Source organism: Colletotrichum paranaense (genome assembly GCF_030867605.1).
Source record: "Colletotrichum paranaense strain IMI 384185 chromosome Unknown Scaffold_7.1, whole genome shotgun sequence".
NCBI classification, from domain to species: Eukaryota; Fungi; Ascomycota; class Sordariomycetes; order Glomerellales; family Glomerellaceae; genus Colletotrichum; species Colletotrichum paranaense.
In genome coordinates this window covers 876,709-893,626 of record NW_026848965.1, presented here as the reverse complement: position 1 = coordinate 893,626, position 16,918 = coordinate 876,709, and the positions used below count along the sequence as shown (strand labels likewise).

The following is a 16,918-nucleotide window of genomic DNA, read 5'->3' as shown; positions in this document are numbered from 1 at the left end:
CGGAAATCAAGTGCAAGTAGTGTCCGTAGGCTGTAGCAGCGTAGAGTAGGCTCAGGTCAGGGCCTGGGGTGCAAGGCAAGGCGGAGGGAATACTTTGTCGGACTCAGAATGTCAGTGCCCGTCGGAATCAGAATGTCAGATCTGGATTCAGACAAGCCCAAGCCCCGGGCAGGCATGGGACGATGACGGAGGGGGGGAGAAGATACTTGCAGAAGGGTACCTTGTCCCGCAGTGGCTGACCAACCTGCGCATCCATTCCTGTGGGTAGGTGCCGATGGTCGTCAAACTCTCGCCCTGTGTTCACTCCAGAAAGCTATGAGCGTGTCAGCTTTTTAACATTGGAGGAGCGACCGGTGGTGATGGACTCATCTGATTTATTGATGGAGGGATAATATGAAATGGATGGGCGAATGGATTGGCCAAGGTAAGGTCGACGTAGTTGGTGAGATTGTAGTGCGAGGCAATGCATCACTGATCGGCCGCTGCAGTTTTCGGGCTGGTGGTGCTTATCTCATGTGTGTGAGGGGGGCCAGCAGGGCAGCGACGAGCAGGCAAGGGGCCAGCGGCGGGGGAAAGGGACAGGGTCCTGCGTCCACTCTTCTGGCCGCCTTCTCGAACATCGATCGAAAGTGTGGAAGCCCACGAAGCCTTCTTCGGAGCCACTTTGCCATGCAGTCGAGGGGCGCACCGGGGATGGCGACTGGAACCACTGGGAACAGGGTTTGCAGGGGAGAAGCACGTCAAAAGCAAGGGCAGGGGGAGGGGGTCGGCGTCCGTGGAAGATGGAAGGTGGAAGGTAGCGCATCCGTACCCCGGTACCTTGACCAATCCCGTCGACCACCTCTCTGCTATGTTCTGTGCCTCAGGCAGGAGATACATGTAAGGCAAGGTGCCTCTCCAGGTCGAGGTATCGCGGTACCTCTCCAAGTCGCGGGTACTACCTCAGGCTCCCACCCTTCTCCCCCCAAAGTCAGGTAAGAAGTACCCGGGTAAGGTAGGCAAGAAGGGAAGGGCACGAGGGGTGGAAAGAAGCACCTGAGCGTCTGCGCCGTGGCACACCAGCACCCACCTTCCCGCCCGCCGCCGTCTCTGACTGGCGCAACCATCTGCTGGATGACGCCTTGGTGGCTGCTTCCATTTTGAACCCGCCTGCGAGCTGCGAGGCGTGCCTGCCGTTCTGAGACGCGTTCCTCGACCCTCGAGACGAGACTTCAACAGCCACGTTCGCATAGCAATTTTTCGACGCACCTCGGGCAGGTGCACAGGCAAGCCACCTACCTACCTCGGTGACTAAGGTCCATCATCGGAAGGTTCTCAAGGTGACGAACCCAAAAGTCTCGCAATCCGGGTCGTGGCTTCCATTCCCACCTTGTACAACAGATGCAGGAGACGGGAGTGAAGATACCTACCTACCTACCTTATATGACTCAACCCTTAACCTCAATTCCCCAACCCTCAACTCAGCAACCAGGCAGACGGGTGGCATGGCCCAGGTACGCACATACGCACCCAGCCCGACTGCTGGGAGCGCACGAGAATGAGCAAGCATTGAGTCGTCCTCCTTCCCCTCCGTGCGGTCGCCGTGCGGGTGTCACTGTCAAACTTCAGAGCATACAGGCAAGCAAGCACCAAGCACGCAGATGGAATTTCTCAGAGGGAGCCGAAAGGTCTGGTCCAGAACTCCAGCGTCCAAATGCACGTCGGTCATTCGTAAGCGCTGTCTATCTTTTACCTACTATGTAGATACCTAACTCAAGGTAGCTACGGATACGGAGCGCTGCATGCGATATCCCACGACATCCGACCTCCAACGCCCCCTAGTTGGACCCTGTATGAGTCTGCCACTGTGCAAAAAGCCCCAAAGAACCGTCCTGAACCATCTTGGGGTTCTTCCGCTGCATCCCCCAATCAACCTAAATGGAATGCGAACCTCTGGCCAGGGAAGCGAAAGCAGGATTCGATACCACATTTCAGCCCACCAGGTCGGTAACTTGGGCTTGCAGTGCTCCACGCGCATGGCATTTTGTGGTCTCCCAGGTTGCAAATTTGAGAATTCCAACTCCCTGCTATACAGCGCAGTAGTAGGTATCTTGTCTTCCATGCCATCTCGTTCCTAACCACCGCATCCGAACACATATTGCCCTCTAGGCCAGCTAGCTTGCCCAGTTCCCTCCGTCTTTGGTCAATTGTCGTACTCTATTCCGTCGTACCCCTCTCAAGTACCCACCTGTGCCTTCAAGGTAGACGCTCTCGTCTCAAGTCGCCGTCATTACTGACGCTGCATGCGCTGCGTTCTGTCCGCCACAACTACTTCGGTTTTCGCTTCAACTCTGCAACCAAAGATCGCCATGACATCTGTACACACTCAAACACTCTCTACGTGTAGTTGCCCAATGCGCACCGCTCAATCACCCGTTCATTGTGTTTATCGCCGTTACGCCCTGGTCAACTCTTCTCGCGAGATCTCATCCTTGGTACCGGCGGGTATCTGTAGGAAGATGCCCATCCATCTCCCTGGCCAAAAGGGTCGTCCTTGAGAAGCCCACGACTCGCACTGCCGATCCTCTCCTCGTGCGAGCTGGGTCCAGCCTGCCACGCAAGGAATCCACATGTTGCCCACTCCTCTCAGCACATAGCAATCATGGCAAACAAGGCCCGTAGGCCTGTGCCTGTGCTTGCCCTGATCGCAGATTGTTACCCACATGTCGCAATATCGCCGATGATCCATGATCCATTCCTTCTTCGTGTCTTCCAGAAGTAATGGAGAGACGGAGAAAGAACAAAAAGAAGCCTCACTCTGTACCCGCATCCATACGACTATCGTTTTTGTTTCCCTGTGGACTCCGCATACCTGACTGGTCCCTGGCCTGTCGTACGCCCGAGTTTACCCTGTTCCGCCCTGCCAGAGCTCCTCGTGGCTGGCTGAGCGTTCAACCCATCCCACTTTCACACACACACCTCTTCCAATACACCAGCAGGAGTCGACAAAGCCTACGCGCATTCTCAGGTTGTTTCTTCGTGACGAGCGCCGTTGCCTGGCTCAACATCAGCAACATATTGACTCAAGAAGAACGTTCAACATGATGCGAAGTGGCTCGACGCGGTAATCAGACGGCAGGGAATCTACCGCTTATCTCGCACGTCCGCGGACGAGTACCAGACTACAAGGACATTCCGTGCAACTGCGGCTGCAAACCCGCAGCTATCTGCAGTAGTGTAGTCAGTTGAGGCCCTCTTCCTCAGAGCCTGCACCGCCGAGATTTGATGTTCCCACAACTGGGTACATGCTGTACAGAGTAGAGCGCTGTCCTCTCGCTTTCCTTTCATGGTTGGGCCAGAAACACTTGGTCACATTTGTCCCAACTTCCAATTAAGAGGGAAGGATTCCCATCACCACTCAACCTCGCAATGGGCTACTGCAATCGTTCCCACAGACATGGCCGTGACAGGGTTACTGCCTCGCTGATAGTTTCCGGGGGATAACCGAAGTTCCCCTTCTTACCTGCATGTCGGCGAAACTCCGGTATCCGAGGTCTGCTTTTGCAGAGAGGGCTGATGGGAGACACTACGGCGTATGCTTCGTTCGAAGCCAACGTGTCACGTTTCGCTTCTAAGCCTGCCACCCACGACGCACAAAGCCAGATGGGCCCATTTGGCCTTACCCAACCCTTCTTATGATGGTAGAGTGGGAAGGGACTGTACCGTTTGCGACCAAAACAGAGGGGTTGAAAACGATACCGAATATGAAAACGATGGGCCGATGCATTTGGGTTCTTCCCATCTTTGACGGCAGAATCTTGACCGACACCGCTGCGCTCGGTGAGTCTTGTTCCTTGGCTTGCACGCGATGCCTGTGCATCTCGTCGACCTTCCTATAGAGTTATAGCTTCTCTCTCTTATCCGTCTCCCTGGCCTTGAGGTCAAGCCAGTGATATTTACGCATACTATGAGCTATTCTGTTGTCCATCTATCCAGATCATTTCACCTATATTCTGCACCCTTGGCAAATCCATGCTACTGGCTGCTTGAGTGTGCAAGCAGCAAGCCGCCGAGTCCTGCGGGGAGTTGTCCATAGTGGGGGATGGCTTCAGCTCCTCGGTCAAAGCTCTTGGGCTCCTACGATGGTTCGCCGTGGGAGGAATCTCGCTGTCTGGGGCGAATAGCCTCCTGATCGTCCGCGAGCAAGGCGGGCTGGTTCCTTTCACCTTTTTCCAGCCACCACGTGCAACTTCAGTCGTATCACCCCTGCAACCATGGTTCATCTCAGCTCTTGCCCACTTACCAATAGAAACTCAACCCACCCCCAAAGATGGGATCTTCCAACCCCTCCGACTCATCGCTCGCCGACGTGGTTGGTACGTCTGTGGAAGACAGAGCAGTCTATACTCTATAGAGAAAGGAAGTGGTTGCATTCATCCCCTTGCAACCCCCTCACTCTCTCTACCTTAGTAGGGATACAACGGTGTCAATCCGACCACCCGACATGTTATCCCTAGATTGCCTTACTTCGGCTTTTGGGGGCCTAAAGTAACCCATCGCCGTTTCGACTTCGAATGCTTCTTTCTCGATAGTTTTTCTTTTGATTCTACTGTAGACACTAGAGGCACAAGCTGTACTGCCTGTCGGCCCTACGATTGTGCAGAGTCATGAGACTCCTAAATCAATGACTTACATGAGTTGCCAACAAATTGACATGACACCGGTTCCCCGCCTACTCAGATGCCCGGCCGTAGATTTCACTTCCGAGACTGGGTCGGCCTCAATGCCGCGCCCGCAGATCTGCGCCTGCGCCCGCGCCCTCCGAAAGCCATCTTCTGCCGGCCGAAATGCTGTCGTCCATCTCCCGCACCTCTCACAATCACCGTCCACGATACCGAGGAGAAGGAGGACGTAACGAGAGCCAGGCATCCTGACTACCTTGCCTTTCTTGCAATAGTGGCAAAGGACCTGATTAAGAGCCTCACTTGGACGACTCGTGATCACATCAAACCTCCGTCTTACATTTCTCTTCTGTGAATGGTCGTCTCGCCCGATGCTTGATGGTACTCTCCAAATTGACCAGGTCGGTACTCACGACTATGAGCTTCGGGGCTAGCTTCTCATCCAGCACCGGATCCCTTCTGCCCCCCCCCCCTCACTGGACATGACTTCGGCGCATCGCACCATCCTGAGAACGTGCGCGCCTTGTTCCTGCACGCTGATCACCATTCGCTACATACTACTGATAGGGCAGGCAGATATCGCCATCACCCATGCTAATTTTGATAGAAATCACCCATTCAGAATGCTTGCTTCCTCCCCAGGCGGGCTGGTCAAAATCCCCGTTATCCCACACCCTCGCATGCCTCGGTATTCACAGCTGGTCGCGTGGCCATCGAAGGAAATTCCTCGAGTGGACAGGTGCGAAATGTGATATGATTGACAACATACTTTAGGTAGTGTCAGGTCTTCAAAGTTGCGCTTACGCTTTTCAACCCTGGCAAAGCGACATGAGCCTTGCATGTCCAGCGAACAGATGCCGAGGTCATTCAAGGACCCTCAGAACTGATTCGTAGTCGAGGGAGAATATCCCGTACTGACGGTTCATCGCCCGTAGTCTCGTTTCAGCCCTGCCTGTCCACACTTCCCGTACTGATACACTTACAGCACCTGGAGCCCATCCAGACCCCCGCTGGCACCAAAGCTTACTTACCACGAACATCCCATGGTTTTGCAACTCGGAGTCTTGTCCGAAGCCACAGCCGGCGACGAACAACCCAGCCCTGTCACGTAAGAGAACTCCGCCGCACTTGATTGAGATCCTCCTCCGAGTTCATCAACTCGAAAGAAGCGGGCTTCAAAGATTCAAAGAAGGCCTGTTCGGTTGATTATGCTTGTAAAGTGGCCTATCGTCCGTGCTTCGGTCCAAGCAGAGAGAAAAAGAGTACTGCAAAGTTGGAACAAAGTCCCGTCCCTCAATTAGAAACCCGCCTTGATAAGATCGCCCTAACTATGGATGGCACATCCGATCAAACGTCTCATGCTGGCATGCTCCCTTTTTCTGTCCCCCTCTCCTTCACTTTTTCTGCCCACTGTTGCACTTACCTCTTGTCTTTACATTAGCTTGTTCGTCAAAGTTGTTGGAAAAAAAGGTCAAATGATGTCGAAACCCGGGTTCCTCGGATTCGGGTGGCCTAGTCCTAGGTATACCAGCAGCACCTAGCGCGTTGCATGCAAGATGCGAGGTGCAGAGCTATCTGGCCTAGCCTCACTATTGCTCATCGCCGCCCGCGCCAGGATTCCACATCACGACGCGACGGATTACCTTTTCTCCTTCAAATTATGGGTAGATTCATATAAGATAGACTTAAAGGGTTCCCAAATTCAACGGCCCCTCCGAAAGAGGTTTCGGGACCTGTTCGTTTGAGAAGGACTGGGGGGTTCACGGCGCAGATTCCGAGAAAGAAAGAAAAGAGAGAGAGGAAGGGGGCCTTGCTCTCAAACCCCTGATCTCTGTCTTCTTCGGTTCCATGACCCCATCCCTCCTCCACGCCACTCCTTCTTAAGTTCTTCCCGTCCTTCGGGGGATCGGTTAGTAGTTCAGATAAACCTCTGTAGGCGAGAACGCGGTCATGAATAGATCGATTGTGCTAGGATCCTCTTTCTCTTTTTTTTTTTCACATCCGGACGGGAGGCCCGGGGGTTTTGGAAGAAGTCGCCGGTGCCGCGTGGTGGTTCGTGTTCGTCGCCCCAAGTTTGCTCGTTGGTTTGTTAGGTGTTTTTTTTTTTGTACAGACCGGTCTTTAGTCAACATGGTGTAAGCATGAACGGGTGTGATCAGTGCTCGAGATCTAGAAGCACTCGTGAGACGCTGGGCCAAGAGGAAAACCAACGGGAGAAAATTTCTCCCTTTTCGCTTTGCAAGGGATAAAATCCTCTTCATCACCTCGCGTGTGCGATATTTCCCCCCGCTACATTGGTGGCCTGGTTTGCGTCCCGCAAACATGTTGTCGAGGTGAGTGGCTCACCGGAGTATTCACACCGGAAAAGCGCATGAAGTGAGTGCTTTGCTTGACGGTGGGGTAGATCCGCTCGATGATCTGAGTGTCCTTTTTCCCCCCCTTCTTTATGTTTGAGTGCTCTTGTTACATCTTATCGTCCATCGTGCCGGTAGCCGGTAGACGGTGAGGGTTGAGGCTTGGTGAATCGTCGAAGAAGCCGGGCCGACTTTTGCAGTGGTTTGGGCTCTTGTCGTACAAAAAGGTCGATGTAACGGCGAAGCCGAGTTTCGTCTTTTGAGGATGAATGACGAGTTGCAAGAGCGATTTAGGGAGAATGTTCCATGTCGTTATTGATGGACTCCGGATGGGTAATCGTGGCCGGTGACTTTCCGGACCAGTTGTAGTGCGACTGAGATGAGGCTCTACATGCTAGACGAGTTTACGCCTGCCAGCATATGGCCCATCAGAGGCCATCGTGACTGCCGCACTTGAAACTGTTTTCTGTTGGCAACGACAATGGATGAGTAGTCGGCTCATGGCCGGCCAAGCCCTGCTGTCCAGCCATTGATCATCGGTCTCCGGGCAAGAATTCATGAGGAGGGTGAATTCACTAAACAGAACATAGGTGTTGAAATGAAATTTCCCTACTTACGATTAGAAGGACTATTGTAAATTATCATACATAGAGAGTAGATCATTCTACCTCCCTCGTCCGCCTCGTCGGATTCAACAGAGAAGGCAGGCGTACTCAGAAGAAGAGAACTTTGATGTTGAGTAGATGGTAACTGCACACGTGGCAACGGGTCAGAATCTCGTACAAAGGGAAGGTTACCGTGGGAGAAATGAACCTTGGCTCAAATCACAACGTCTATTGGTTTTCATAAATCCAATGTCCAACATTGTCTTCGGACCACCTCCACAGGTTCGTCTCGGATTCTCAAGCTTGCTATATTGAGTATAGAACAGATGATCGATACATGGTACTGCTAAGAGCAATGCATAAGCTAGAGATCACTATTGTTCCTTGCTTCACGTATAATATGGGTTGAGTACGCTAAAGATAGCGAAGGGAGGCTGGAAATACGCTTCTAGGTGGTAAGATGTAGTAGACCTCGAAGGCGGGTAGGGTTTAGCAAGTACGAGTAAGGGCACTGAGAACGAACTTTTCTGCCTACGTGGTTCGAAGTTTTGAAGTTCGCCGTCTTCAACGAACGGGAAGCATGTGTATTAGCTTACTGTTGCCGAGAAAACCCCTCGAATACTATTTCATGCACGTCTTGAAGAGGTCGACGGGCCAAAGGCCACAAAAACAAAGTTTTGGAACTAGACTTGGTCGATTTTATTTTAGTGTAATCATCATCTTGAAACCGAGCTTCAATCGGGCAGCTGTTACCAGTAAGGTCGCTCCGTCATCGAACATCGTCGTTCAACCAGTAGTGAAACTCTCAAATTCGGGTGAACAACAACATGAATCCGTATCATTACATTACTCTTGGGACGACCCGAAGCTCGTCTGACAAGAGGGTTCGAAAGAAAAGTGCGATCGCGACTTGATTGATATCTGTCAACACAGTAGGTACTAATAGGCCTTGATCGTCACCTTTATCCAGGCATTTTCGTATAGACCGTTTCATCTTGGTGATCAAAGATGATATCAACATAGTTTACATGAACCTCGCCGCCCTTGAACGTACTAGGAGGAATATTTCGCATGAGACAGCTACTTTACGAACGTCCGGGTCAGCTACAAAGCGGCGTAACAGTAATACGTCCTGAACACATTCAATACCTTTCTGCTTGCTCTATCAGCTACAAATTCTGTCGATGTTTCTTAAGGTATCAGGACTGCTTGCCTGCTCGACGCTAGGCTATGGGCGATTATGAGCTACTAGCTATCTCGGCATGAAGAAATCTACCTTATTATCAGAGAAACGATGCGAGCTGAAATGCCCGCGTAAACAGTCAAATAAATGAACCAAAGGCCTTACTTGAAGTTGAGGATATTCTTCGGTGTATTCGATCTCGATGGCAGCATAATTCCTTACTTTCCTCTTGAAGGTTAAAAATATGGATGGAGCTCAACTTTTTTCACGTTGTATGATGACGATACTTATAGGTAGATTCTATTATCCTAGAATTTTATAGAATATCACAATGAAGTTTGTCTCAGTGGCGAAAGCTGGAAAATCTATGTGGTCAACCTGGTGCCGTGAGAGCTGCGCCTGGCAATCACTGCTCCCCTACCGGTAACTGCCGCCTTGCACTTTCCCATATGAACGTCCCTCCTTCCTCGAGGCAGTTGTCCAGGTGACGTTCCGACCTACTTAAGGGGTCTAATCACCATTCCTATCACCAGCACAGCAGCGCCCGTCTAGATCGACGAGGTCAGGTCAAGCTGTGTGCGAGCTGGTCGAGTGATTAAATAGACAAATACTCCAATGAAGTCAGAGTCTGGGTTGATCGAGGCGCGCGCTGATCAAATCTGGGCAGGGGCGTGAATCATAAGGTCAGTCATCACCATCCCTTACCTCTTTCCTTTTTATCGGTCTGTGATGTTTTGCTTAGGTATTGGTGTACGCTTAATGAGCATTGCTATGTGACGGTGGCGGTGAGCTTTTGCATACACCTGGAGGCAACTATGACCGTTGGCAAGACATGGATCGCGTAACTTGAGGCTCGCAGCGTCGTTCCTTCTTGTTCTCCCCGTATAGAACTCAACGGTCGGCCGCAGGCTTATGATTAAAGACCTGAAGTCCGGTTTTTTTTCAATGGGAATCAGAATATCAAGCGCTAAGTAAGTACTGAGCACGCGCACTAATGAGATCAATGCCTTTGGTCTTTCGCACATTGACTTCTGTGGAAAATGAACACGAAGGGCCACATTTTGCCAAAAGGAACAAGAGGGGACTTTATGACCGAACGATCGGATAGGGATTCGTATGTTCAAGTAGGTTGAAGTACTCCAGGATAGCTATATATAATACGACCAGTACGGTTGATATTTTCATCTGATAGATCAGAAACCCCTCTTATCTCTTTGGTGATTCAGCTGGGTACAGTGGAGAGCCTGAACTCGAACAGATCCAAGTGACGAATGTGAGAGCCTCTGAATTTTGAGACCAAAAGGGGGAGATCACGAGCATGGGTCAATGACGGCGGCCATTCGTGATAAGCTATTGGCAAATTTCTAGTCTTCGAGGAAGCAAGCTATCATTGAATTTGATGCCGTAAGTAAAACGAGGTGATGATACCAAACGGTGGGTGTATATGATGCCCAACGGCGGTAGAGAAAATCCAAGACTTCAAATCTATCTGAGTCGAATGTATCTTTACCATTTGATTACTGCAAGTTCATCTGTGGCCACTGATATCAGGGTACAGTGAGTCAACATCCATTAAGGGGACCACGAGTTCCAGTGTCTAGAGATTACCCGAGTCCGGCAAGTGACACGAACTCAGACTTCCGGCACAATAGCAGCCGACTTCACTTTTCGGTCGACGGAATCGCGAGCGATCGAATCCGCTGCGTCCCTATCACCCGCCTCAGCGGCCTCAATAACAGTGGCTCTGAACTGCTCTCTCTTGGGCCTATATGAGTCGTTAGAAGCTGTCTTAGGTATCGAATAGGTGGATGAACATACTCGAGATGCTTTGCATCAATGTAACGAAGCACACATGTCATGATAATGACGAGAACACCGATGGCAATAGCTGACTGCCATGCGTACTTGTCTGTTTCTGGTCAGAGCCATGATCGTTGTGCGTTTGGGCTGATGAAATAAACTTACAGTACGGTGCCTGAGTGGCCGGCCAAACCAGAACCTGCGACCAGGCGGAGATGGCGTAGTATCCCGCAATGGCAACTCCGACGATGAGAGTCCGCGCCTCGGGGTCATGGGGTAGAATGTCGGCCAGCCATGCGAAGATGAGAGGAGCGGTGCCCATTGCCGTGAAGAGGATGAAGTTGGACGCGTATGCCGTGGCTAGCGGTGTCGTGGTTGGGTGTGAGGACCAGACGCTCATCGCGATACAGCATGCAATGCCAATTACAGCTGTGTAAGTTGTCAGAGAGGATTTGTCCTAGTAGAGGGGGGTGTGAGGCGATGCTTACCCTGAACAACGATGAGAGTCCATCGTGTCATGAACAAGTCCGACAAGATTGCCCAGATCCAGACTGTAACTCATATCAGTCTCGGCTCTTCTTTTGAATTTCAAAGGATTTCACACATACCGAACACCACGTTGATCGCACTTCCACCAATGGGAATGGCGTTCACCTCGGACGTCGACCACCTGGGGGTCCCATCCGGATTCTTCAAAGCCTTCAGGAACAGGCCGAAATAGTTGTTGCCATACGACAAGAGGACAGTCGCAATGTACAGGACGGGTACAAAGTAGATTACCCAACTCTTGAATGCACGCCTGTTCCTAGTCAGCCCTCTGTCACCGGCTGAAAAGATGGATCGGGTGGTCATCGAACCTGGCAGCGGCCCATGTCATCTTCTTGGGCTCTGCTTTACCATGGCGCTCCAATCGTTCCATAGCAAGCTCGGCGTGTCCCTTCTTAAACCAGAACGCGCGGGGGTTGGGGTTGTTAGGTGTGTCGGGAAGAAGGAAGAAGCCCGCAGCGCCGACGCACACGGTCATGATGGCATTCACAACGAAAAGCCAGCGCCAGCCGGCCATACCGTGTAGCCCATGCATGGAGCTTCTAATGGCAACTTGCAGCGCGCCCGACATCATGGAGCCCACCGCCTGACACGAGTGGTAGAATCCCATTCGCTTGGCCAATTCGGACGGGGTGTACCAGTGCATCAGCAGCGTCATCATGCCGGGCCAGGCACTGCTCTCGCAAAGACCGAGCAGGACGCGGAGCGCGTAGACTTGTTGCGCGTTCTTGGTGAGGGCGATCATGCCTGTGATGATACCCCATAGAACCTCGAGGCCAGAGAGCCAGTAGCTCGGTCGTACGTAAGTTAGTATGATTTGGGAGGGGATGAGCATGATACAGTAGGCGACGTTGAAGTACGTGGTGAAGCTGAGATGAGAGGTCGGTTGGCGTTGAGAGTCCTGAAGTGTAGCTCTTGGGGTGTTGGACGTACTAGTTGAGCTCGTTGCCGTAGAGGTTGAGGTCCTCTTTCATGCCAGAGACGTATGCGTTGCTGATGTTCGTCTGGTCAAGGTCTTGATATCAGCGTTAACCAGACCGCCCCTTACCCTTGAATCCAGGTTGTTCTGTCACTCACATTTGATGACTAGAAAGTTGAGTTAGCTCAGGTCTCATAAATGAAGGATCTTCGTAACTACTCACCCTGCGAAATGCAACCAAAAGTCATCAAGAATATGTCCAGTCTCCTAACCAGCTTCCTCTCCTCTGCCGTTCGCTCATGGCGAGCCGCGAAGGCAAGGCTGCCAAAAATCATGTTGTCGATTGGCTATTCAAAGATGTCTAATGTCCTTGAACGGAGAGCGTCACAAAGAAACACCGCTGCATGATAGCAGGCACAATATGCTCCCGCCAGGTCTATATAAGGCGTGGATCGTCACATATCTCTCTCTGCCCTCCCCAACGGGACGCGTTTTCCAGATAAGACAAGGAAGGTTTCCCGGCACTATATTACCCCATGTTTTGTCAAAACTGTCTATCTCACTGGCCTACCCCCCGACCCCGGCTCAAGTTGCAGAAGTTCCGTTATCATCTGATAGGCAGACGTTGCAGTTTTGCTGGGACCTGGAGATAGGTTCGGGAAGGAGGGGGAAGGATGCCGGTGCTCAAACGCGGGCCGAACTCTTATTGGAGCGGCCTTGGCCGCCCGATGAGCGGCGGGTCCTCCGACGACCGCAGATACCCCGGGGCTGGTAAGCTGATAAGCAGTCATCCAGTTTTGCCTCTTGTTACCTAAATTGCTTCTCTCGACTTCCTTTTTATTGTACTTTGCCGGTTCGCGGCAGACGAGTGCCTTTGAGAGACACAAATACCCAACGTGACGACTTGGGTCTCGTTTTACTATGAGCCGTGATCCTTCTTCAGGTTTTCCATGCCCTTGTCACAAAGTAGATCGGACCACTGTGATTGTATCACAAAAGGGTAATCTGTGCGCATCTTCTTGCAGTAGCTGATGCATCGAGTTGCCATATTCGGTTTGAGACATGAAATGGGTTGAGAGGTTGTGGCCCCATCGGTGCGGGAGCGGAGCGATGTTCGCCGCCAGAGGATCGGAAGGGCCTCCGACTTCGTCCCCACCTGTAAGTACCCGACAAATTGCTACAAACAACACACCTCTCAGATTTGAGCAAAGGTTGAATCATGGCTATCGCCAGGCTTATCTCACCCAAGGGGATCGACTCGCGGACATCTACCGGTTTTACAAAGCCGAAGGCAGGTTCGAAAGAGAGTGTATAAGCATCAGTGGAGGCTGTCCGCTCACGATGAACTCATCTTAATAAGGCGAGGTGTTCCATACGCGGGTATCGATGTATGCTCGACAAAGTCAACCACAATTGCTTACCCTAAAGAGTCAACTCATGATGACTGGCCTTCCCGTTACCAATCCGTGCCTATCGTTCTGGCAACAGATGACCAGGTCATACCCTTACCTCAATTACAACGATGAAGCTCTCGTACCGAGAACCGCGAAATACGTCATTATCGGCTCAGGAATCTCCGGCGCACTAACAGCCTTTAAGTTGGTCGAGGGTGGTGTAACAGGACCAGACATCGTCATACTGGAAGCAAGGGAAGCAGCCGGCGGCGCCAGCTCTCGCAATGCAGGGCATATTCGACCAGACGCCTTTCGCGGTTTCACAGCCTACAAATCATTCCACGGCGAGGAGCAGGCCCTGAAGATTATCGCCAATGAGAGGACCGTGTTTCTTGCAGTCGACAACTTCGTAAAGAAGCACAACGTGCCGTTCGATTTTGTCCCGACGACCACCTTTGACGTTTGCCTGACTCAGGAATTTGCAGACCATAATGCCAAGAGCTTCGTGGCATACCAGAGTGCTGGCGGCGACGTTTCTCACATCAAGTTTTACCCTGCCGCGGAAGCTCGAGAAAAAACAGGCGTCCCGCAAGCTCTATGCGCCTACGAATGGCCAGCAGGTTCTGGCCATCCTGCCAAACTGGCCCAATGGCTCCTGGCCCAATGTATTGGCAAAGGCGTGCAATTCCTGACCCATTGCCCAGCAATCTCGGTGACACCATCATCATCTGGCGCAGAGCAGATTCTCTGGGATGTCAATACGCCACGAGGTACTGTAACGACGCCAACAGTCATTCACTGCACCAATGCCTTCGCACCACATTTGCTGCCGCAGCTATCGTCCCTCGTCACACCAGAGCGCGCGCAGGCCCATGCTTTCGTACCACCTGTGGCTCTCACCGGCAGCAAGGTGCTGCAGAGCACCATCTCCCTGCGTAGGGGCCTGCGTTGGTTCTACTCAGTCAATCAACGCCGTTCAGACGGCATCATCATCCTCGGGTCCGCCTCGGCAAGCCCCAAAGTCAGTCAAGCGGCGTATGCGGAAAGACAGACGGCCGACGACAGCGAGTTTAGCACGGAAATTCGCGATGATGCCGTTGCCAACTTCCAAGACTGTCTACCAGAATGTAGGCCAGAGAAGTTGCGCCACGGTGAGGGACTCCAGCACACATGGACAGGTATCATTGGCATGACGCCCGACATGGTGCCTTTTATCGGGAGGGTTGATGGCTCCCCAGGACAATGGGTTTGTGCCGGCTTCAATGGACATGGTGAGTGATCAATCGTTCCCGTAAAATGCCCAATTTCTGAATTTATGGTTCCATAGGGATGGCGAGAATCTTTACGTGTGCGTCGGGCCTTGCAAAGATGATACTGGGTGGAACATGGCGGGATACCGATTTACCAGAGTGTTTTGAGATGACCTCAGAGAGACTTGGCAGATTGAGAGAATAACAGCGAGAGCAAGCGTCCAAGATATGAGAATAGCAGGATAAGGGATGTGATAAGAGCAAAATCCAGTAGTGAGAATCAGAGACGTGAGGCCAAGACAGCGAGAATTCTCTGAGGAAGGTTCAAAGAATCTCAACTACCTTACTTTCGGTTTATATGTTCGTACTTGAGAAAGTTGAAGCAGGCACGGCGGGGTCCCATGAAGTTATGTGCACGGACCAGACGTGTGATGCGGGCGGTGTGGCCGCGCATTTGCATGTACCACGGCAGAATACCAGAATTTGGTTCTTTCCAACTTTTGGGTACCACAGCCCAACCTAACTTCACCATACTACTCTTGACTCCCGACACAGCCCAGAAGCACGATCCTTGGACTCTAACACTCGTTGAACAATTAAAATTGTCACGTTATACTCATTTGTATCCCAACTAATCTTATCGAACTCCGAATCAGATTGCCATAATGCCGCCGAGCACCAACATGGTCCCCGAAACACCTCCGGGTAGAGGTATATCCTCTCGTCTGTTGACGATGAAGTTCATGCAAAGAGCTGCTGCCTCGGATGCTACGCCGGAACCTTCTCCCGAAGAGCCCTCATCTAAGCGGCGCAAGTTCCAAAACTCGCCCCTCACCGGCGACTTTCACTCCTTCGATCAAACAGCCGTTCAGGCGGCTCTGAAGCAACAAGAAGCTAAGCGCTTGTCGGCATTAGAGGCGTCTAGAGCAGAGCTTGCAGACACGCACTGGGTTCTTGATGGTGCTTGGGGCAAGTCCACCGAGACAGAGAATGCGCCGCCGAACATTGTCTATGTAGGATACGCGGATATCGATGTTGCCGATGGAGAGGAGGAAGCTGCAGCCACTGCTACTGCACAGGTTGGGAGGATGAAAATTGAAAGCAGCAGAAAGAAGGCTACCAAGGTAATGCCAAAACCATAGGTCTTGCAATAACCTAGCTAACTCATGTCAGGATGCCAAGAAGGAGACACCCAAAAAGACGAAGCCGGAGTCGAGCGACTCCGAGGGCTCTAGCGATTCCGACGACTCCAGTAATGAATCCAGTGACGAAGATGAAGCCTCCTCAAGCGACGAAGATGCTTCGATAAAAACACCCCCGAAAGCCGTAAAAGGCCTCGCGTCTGGCGGCCAGGGGCGCACAAGGGTCAATCTACAAGCGAAGAAATCAAGCGAGTCTATGAAGGCCAAGGAATTCCGGGAGAAGAGAATGAAGAAGGAAGTCAAATTAAATAAGCTGGCATCTATCTCCGGCGGTGCTACAGGCGGCTTCTCCGGAGCAGGAAAACCGAACGCGCCCTTCAACTGCCACAACTGCAACAAGCCGGGGCACAGGGCCGCCGACTGCCCACAGCGACGAGGAGGCAAGCGGAAGTCGTTTGATAGATCACGATGAACCTCTGTCTTACCAAGCGTGCTTTTTTATTTTCAAGATACCCCTCGTGCCCGGATTTGGCTTGCTGACCGGTTCTTCTATTCCGGCTTCGCGAAATAGGAGCAAATTTTGTGTCGATCCTACAGCGGGCTCTCGCCTTGCGAGAGATCACGGAGGAAATGGGTTATGGAATTGACAGAAGAATCCTGCTGCGCAGACATTCGATCAATGCAACACGTAGATACGCACTGCCTCCCGCGCCGGGCTACGAAAGCCCGACATGGACCGGCAACCTGAATGGAAAAGAAATGACCACCAACCCAATCTCCTGTTTTCGCGCATGGAATATGGCCGAACAATGGCCTTGGTGCCAACGAACTGGCTCGGTCTGTTTGATCTAAACGTCTTGAGCTTCAGAAGCTGATCAACTTGAATGATAGACGGCATGAGCTGTCTCCTGAGCCAGGCACCAGGCTACACACAGCTGCCTTACCGTCTGCACATATACTGACAAGAAATCAAGGTCCGCGGAACAGGCGCGTTTGCCCGGCTTGGAACACAATCTGCCCACTTCGTCAATCGTCTTTTGGGGATGGCAGCCGGGCAAAACAAC

The 16,918-nt window shown here is 51.9% G+C and overlaps 4 protein-coding genes across 4 annotated transcripts; 3 read left to right on the top strand and 1 right to left on the bottom strand.

The window, feature by feature from the left end:
* Positions 1-5,252: 5,252 nt before the first annotated feature.
* On the top strand, positions 5,253-5,435 carry CPAR01_09105 (uncharacterized protein; the record flags this gene model as incomplete). The annotated part of the gene is made up of 1 exon (XM_060493371.1): positions 5,253-5,435. One exon carries the CDS (start codon positions 5,253-5,255, stop codon positions 5,433-5,435), a length of 183 nt encoding a protein of 60 aa, XP_060347501.1.
* A 5,000-nt stretch (positions 5,436-10,435) lies between these two features.
* CPAR01_09104 (major facilitator superfamily transporter) lies at positions 10,436-12,403 on the bottom strand (the record flags this gene model as incomplete). Its single annotated transcript, XM_060493370.1, has 9 exons — positions 10,436-10,568; positions 10,622-10,712; positions 10,769-11,032; positions 11,092-11,154; positions 11,212-11,402; positions 11,461-12,018; positions 12,083-12,164; positions 12,227-12,235; positions 12,292-12,403. 9 exons carry the CDS (start codon positions 12,401-12,403, stop codon positions 10,436-10,438), a joined length of 1,503 nt encoding a protein of 500 aa, XP_060347500.1.
* Positions 12,404-13,508: 1,105 nt separating this feature from the next.
* CPAR01_09103 (uncharacterized protein) lies at positions 13,509-14,741 on the top strand (the record flags this gene model as incomplete). Its single annotated transcript, XM_060493369.1, has 1 exon — positions 13,509-14,741. One exon carries the CDS (start codon positions 13,509-13,511, stop codon positions 14,739-14,741), a length of 1,233 nt encoding a protein of 410 aa, XP_060347499.1.
* A 636-nt stretch (positions 14,742-15,377) lies between these two features.
* Positions 15,378-16,326, top strand: CPAR01_09102 (uncharacterized protein; the record flags this gene model as incomplete). Its single annotated transcript, XM_060493368.1, has 2 exons — positions 15,378-15,836; positions 15,886-16,326. 2 exons carry the CDS (start codon positions 15,378-15,380, stop codon positions 16,324-16,326), a joined length of 900 nt encoding a protein of 299 aa, XP_060347498.1.
* Between the last annotated feature and the right edge of the window lie 592 nt (positions 16,327-16,918).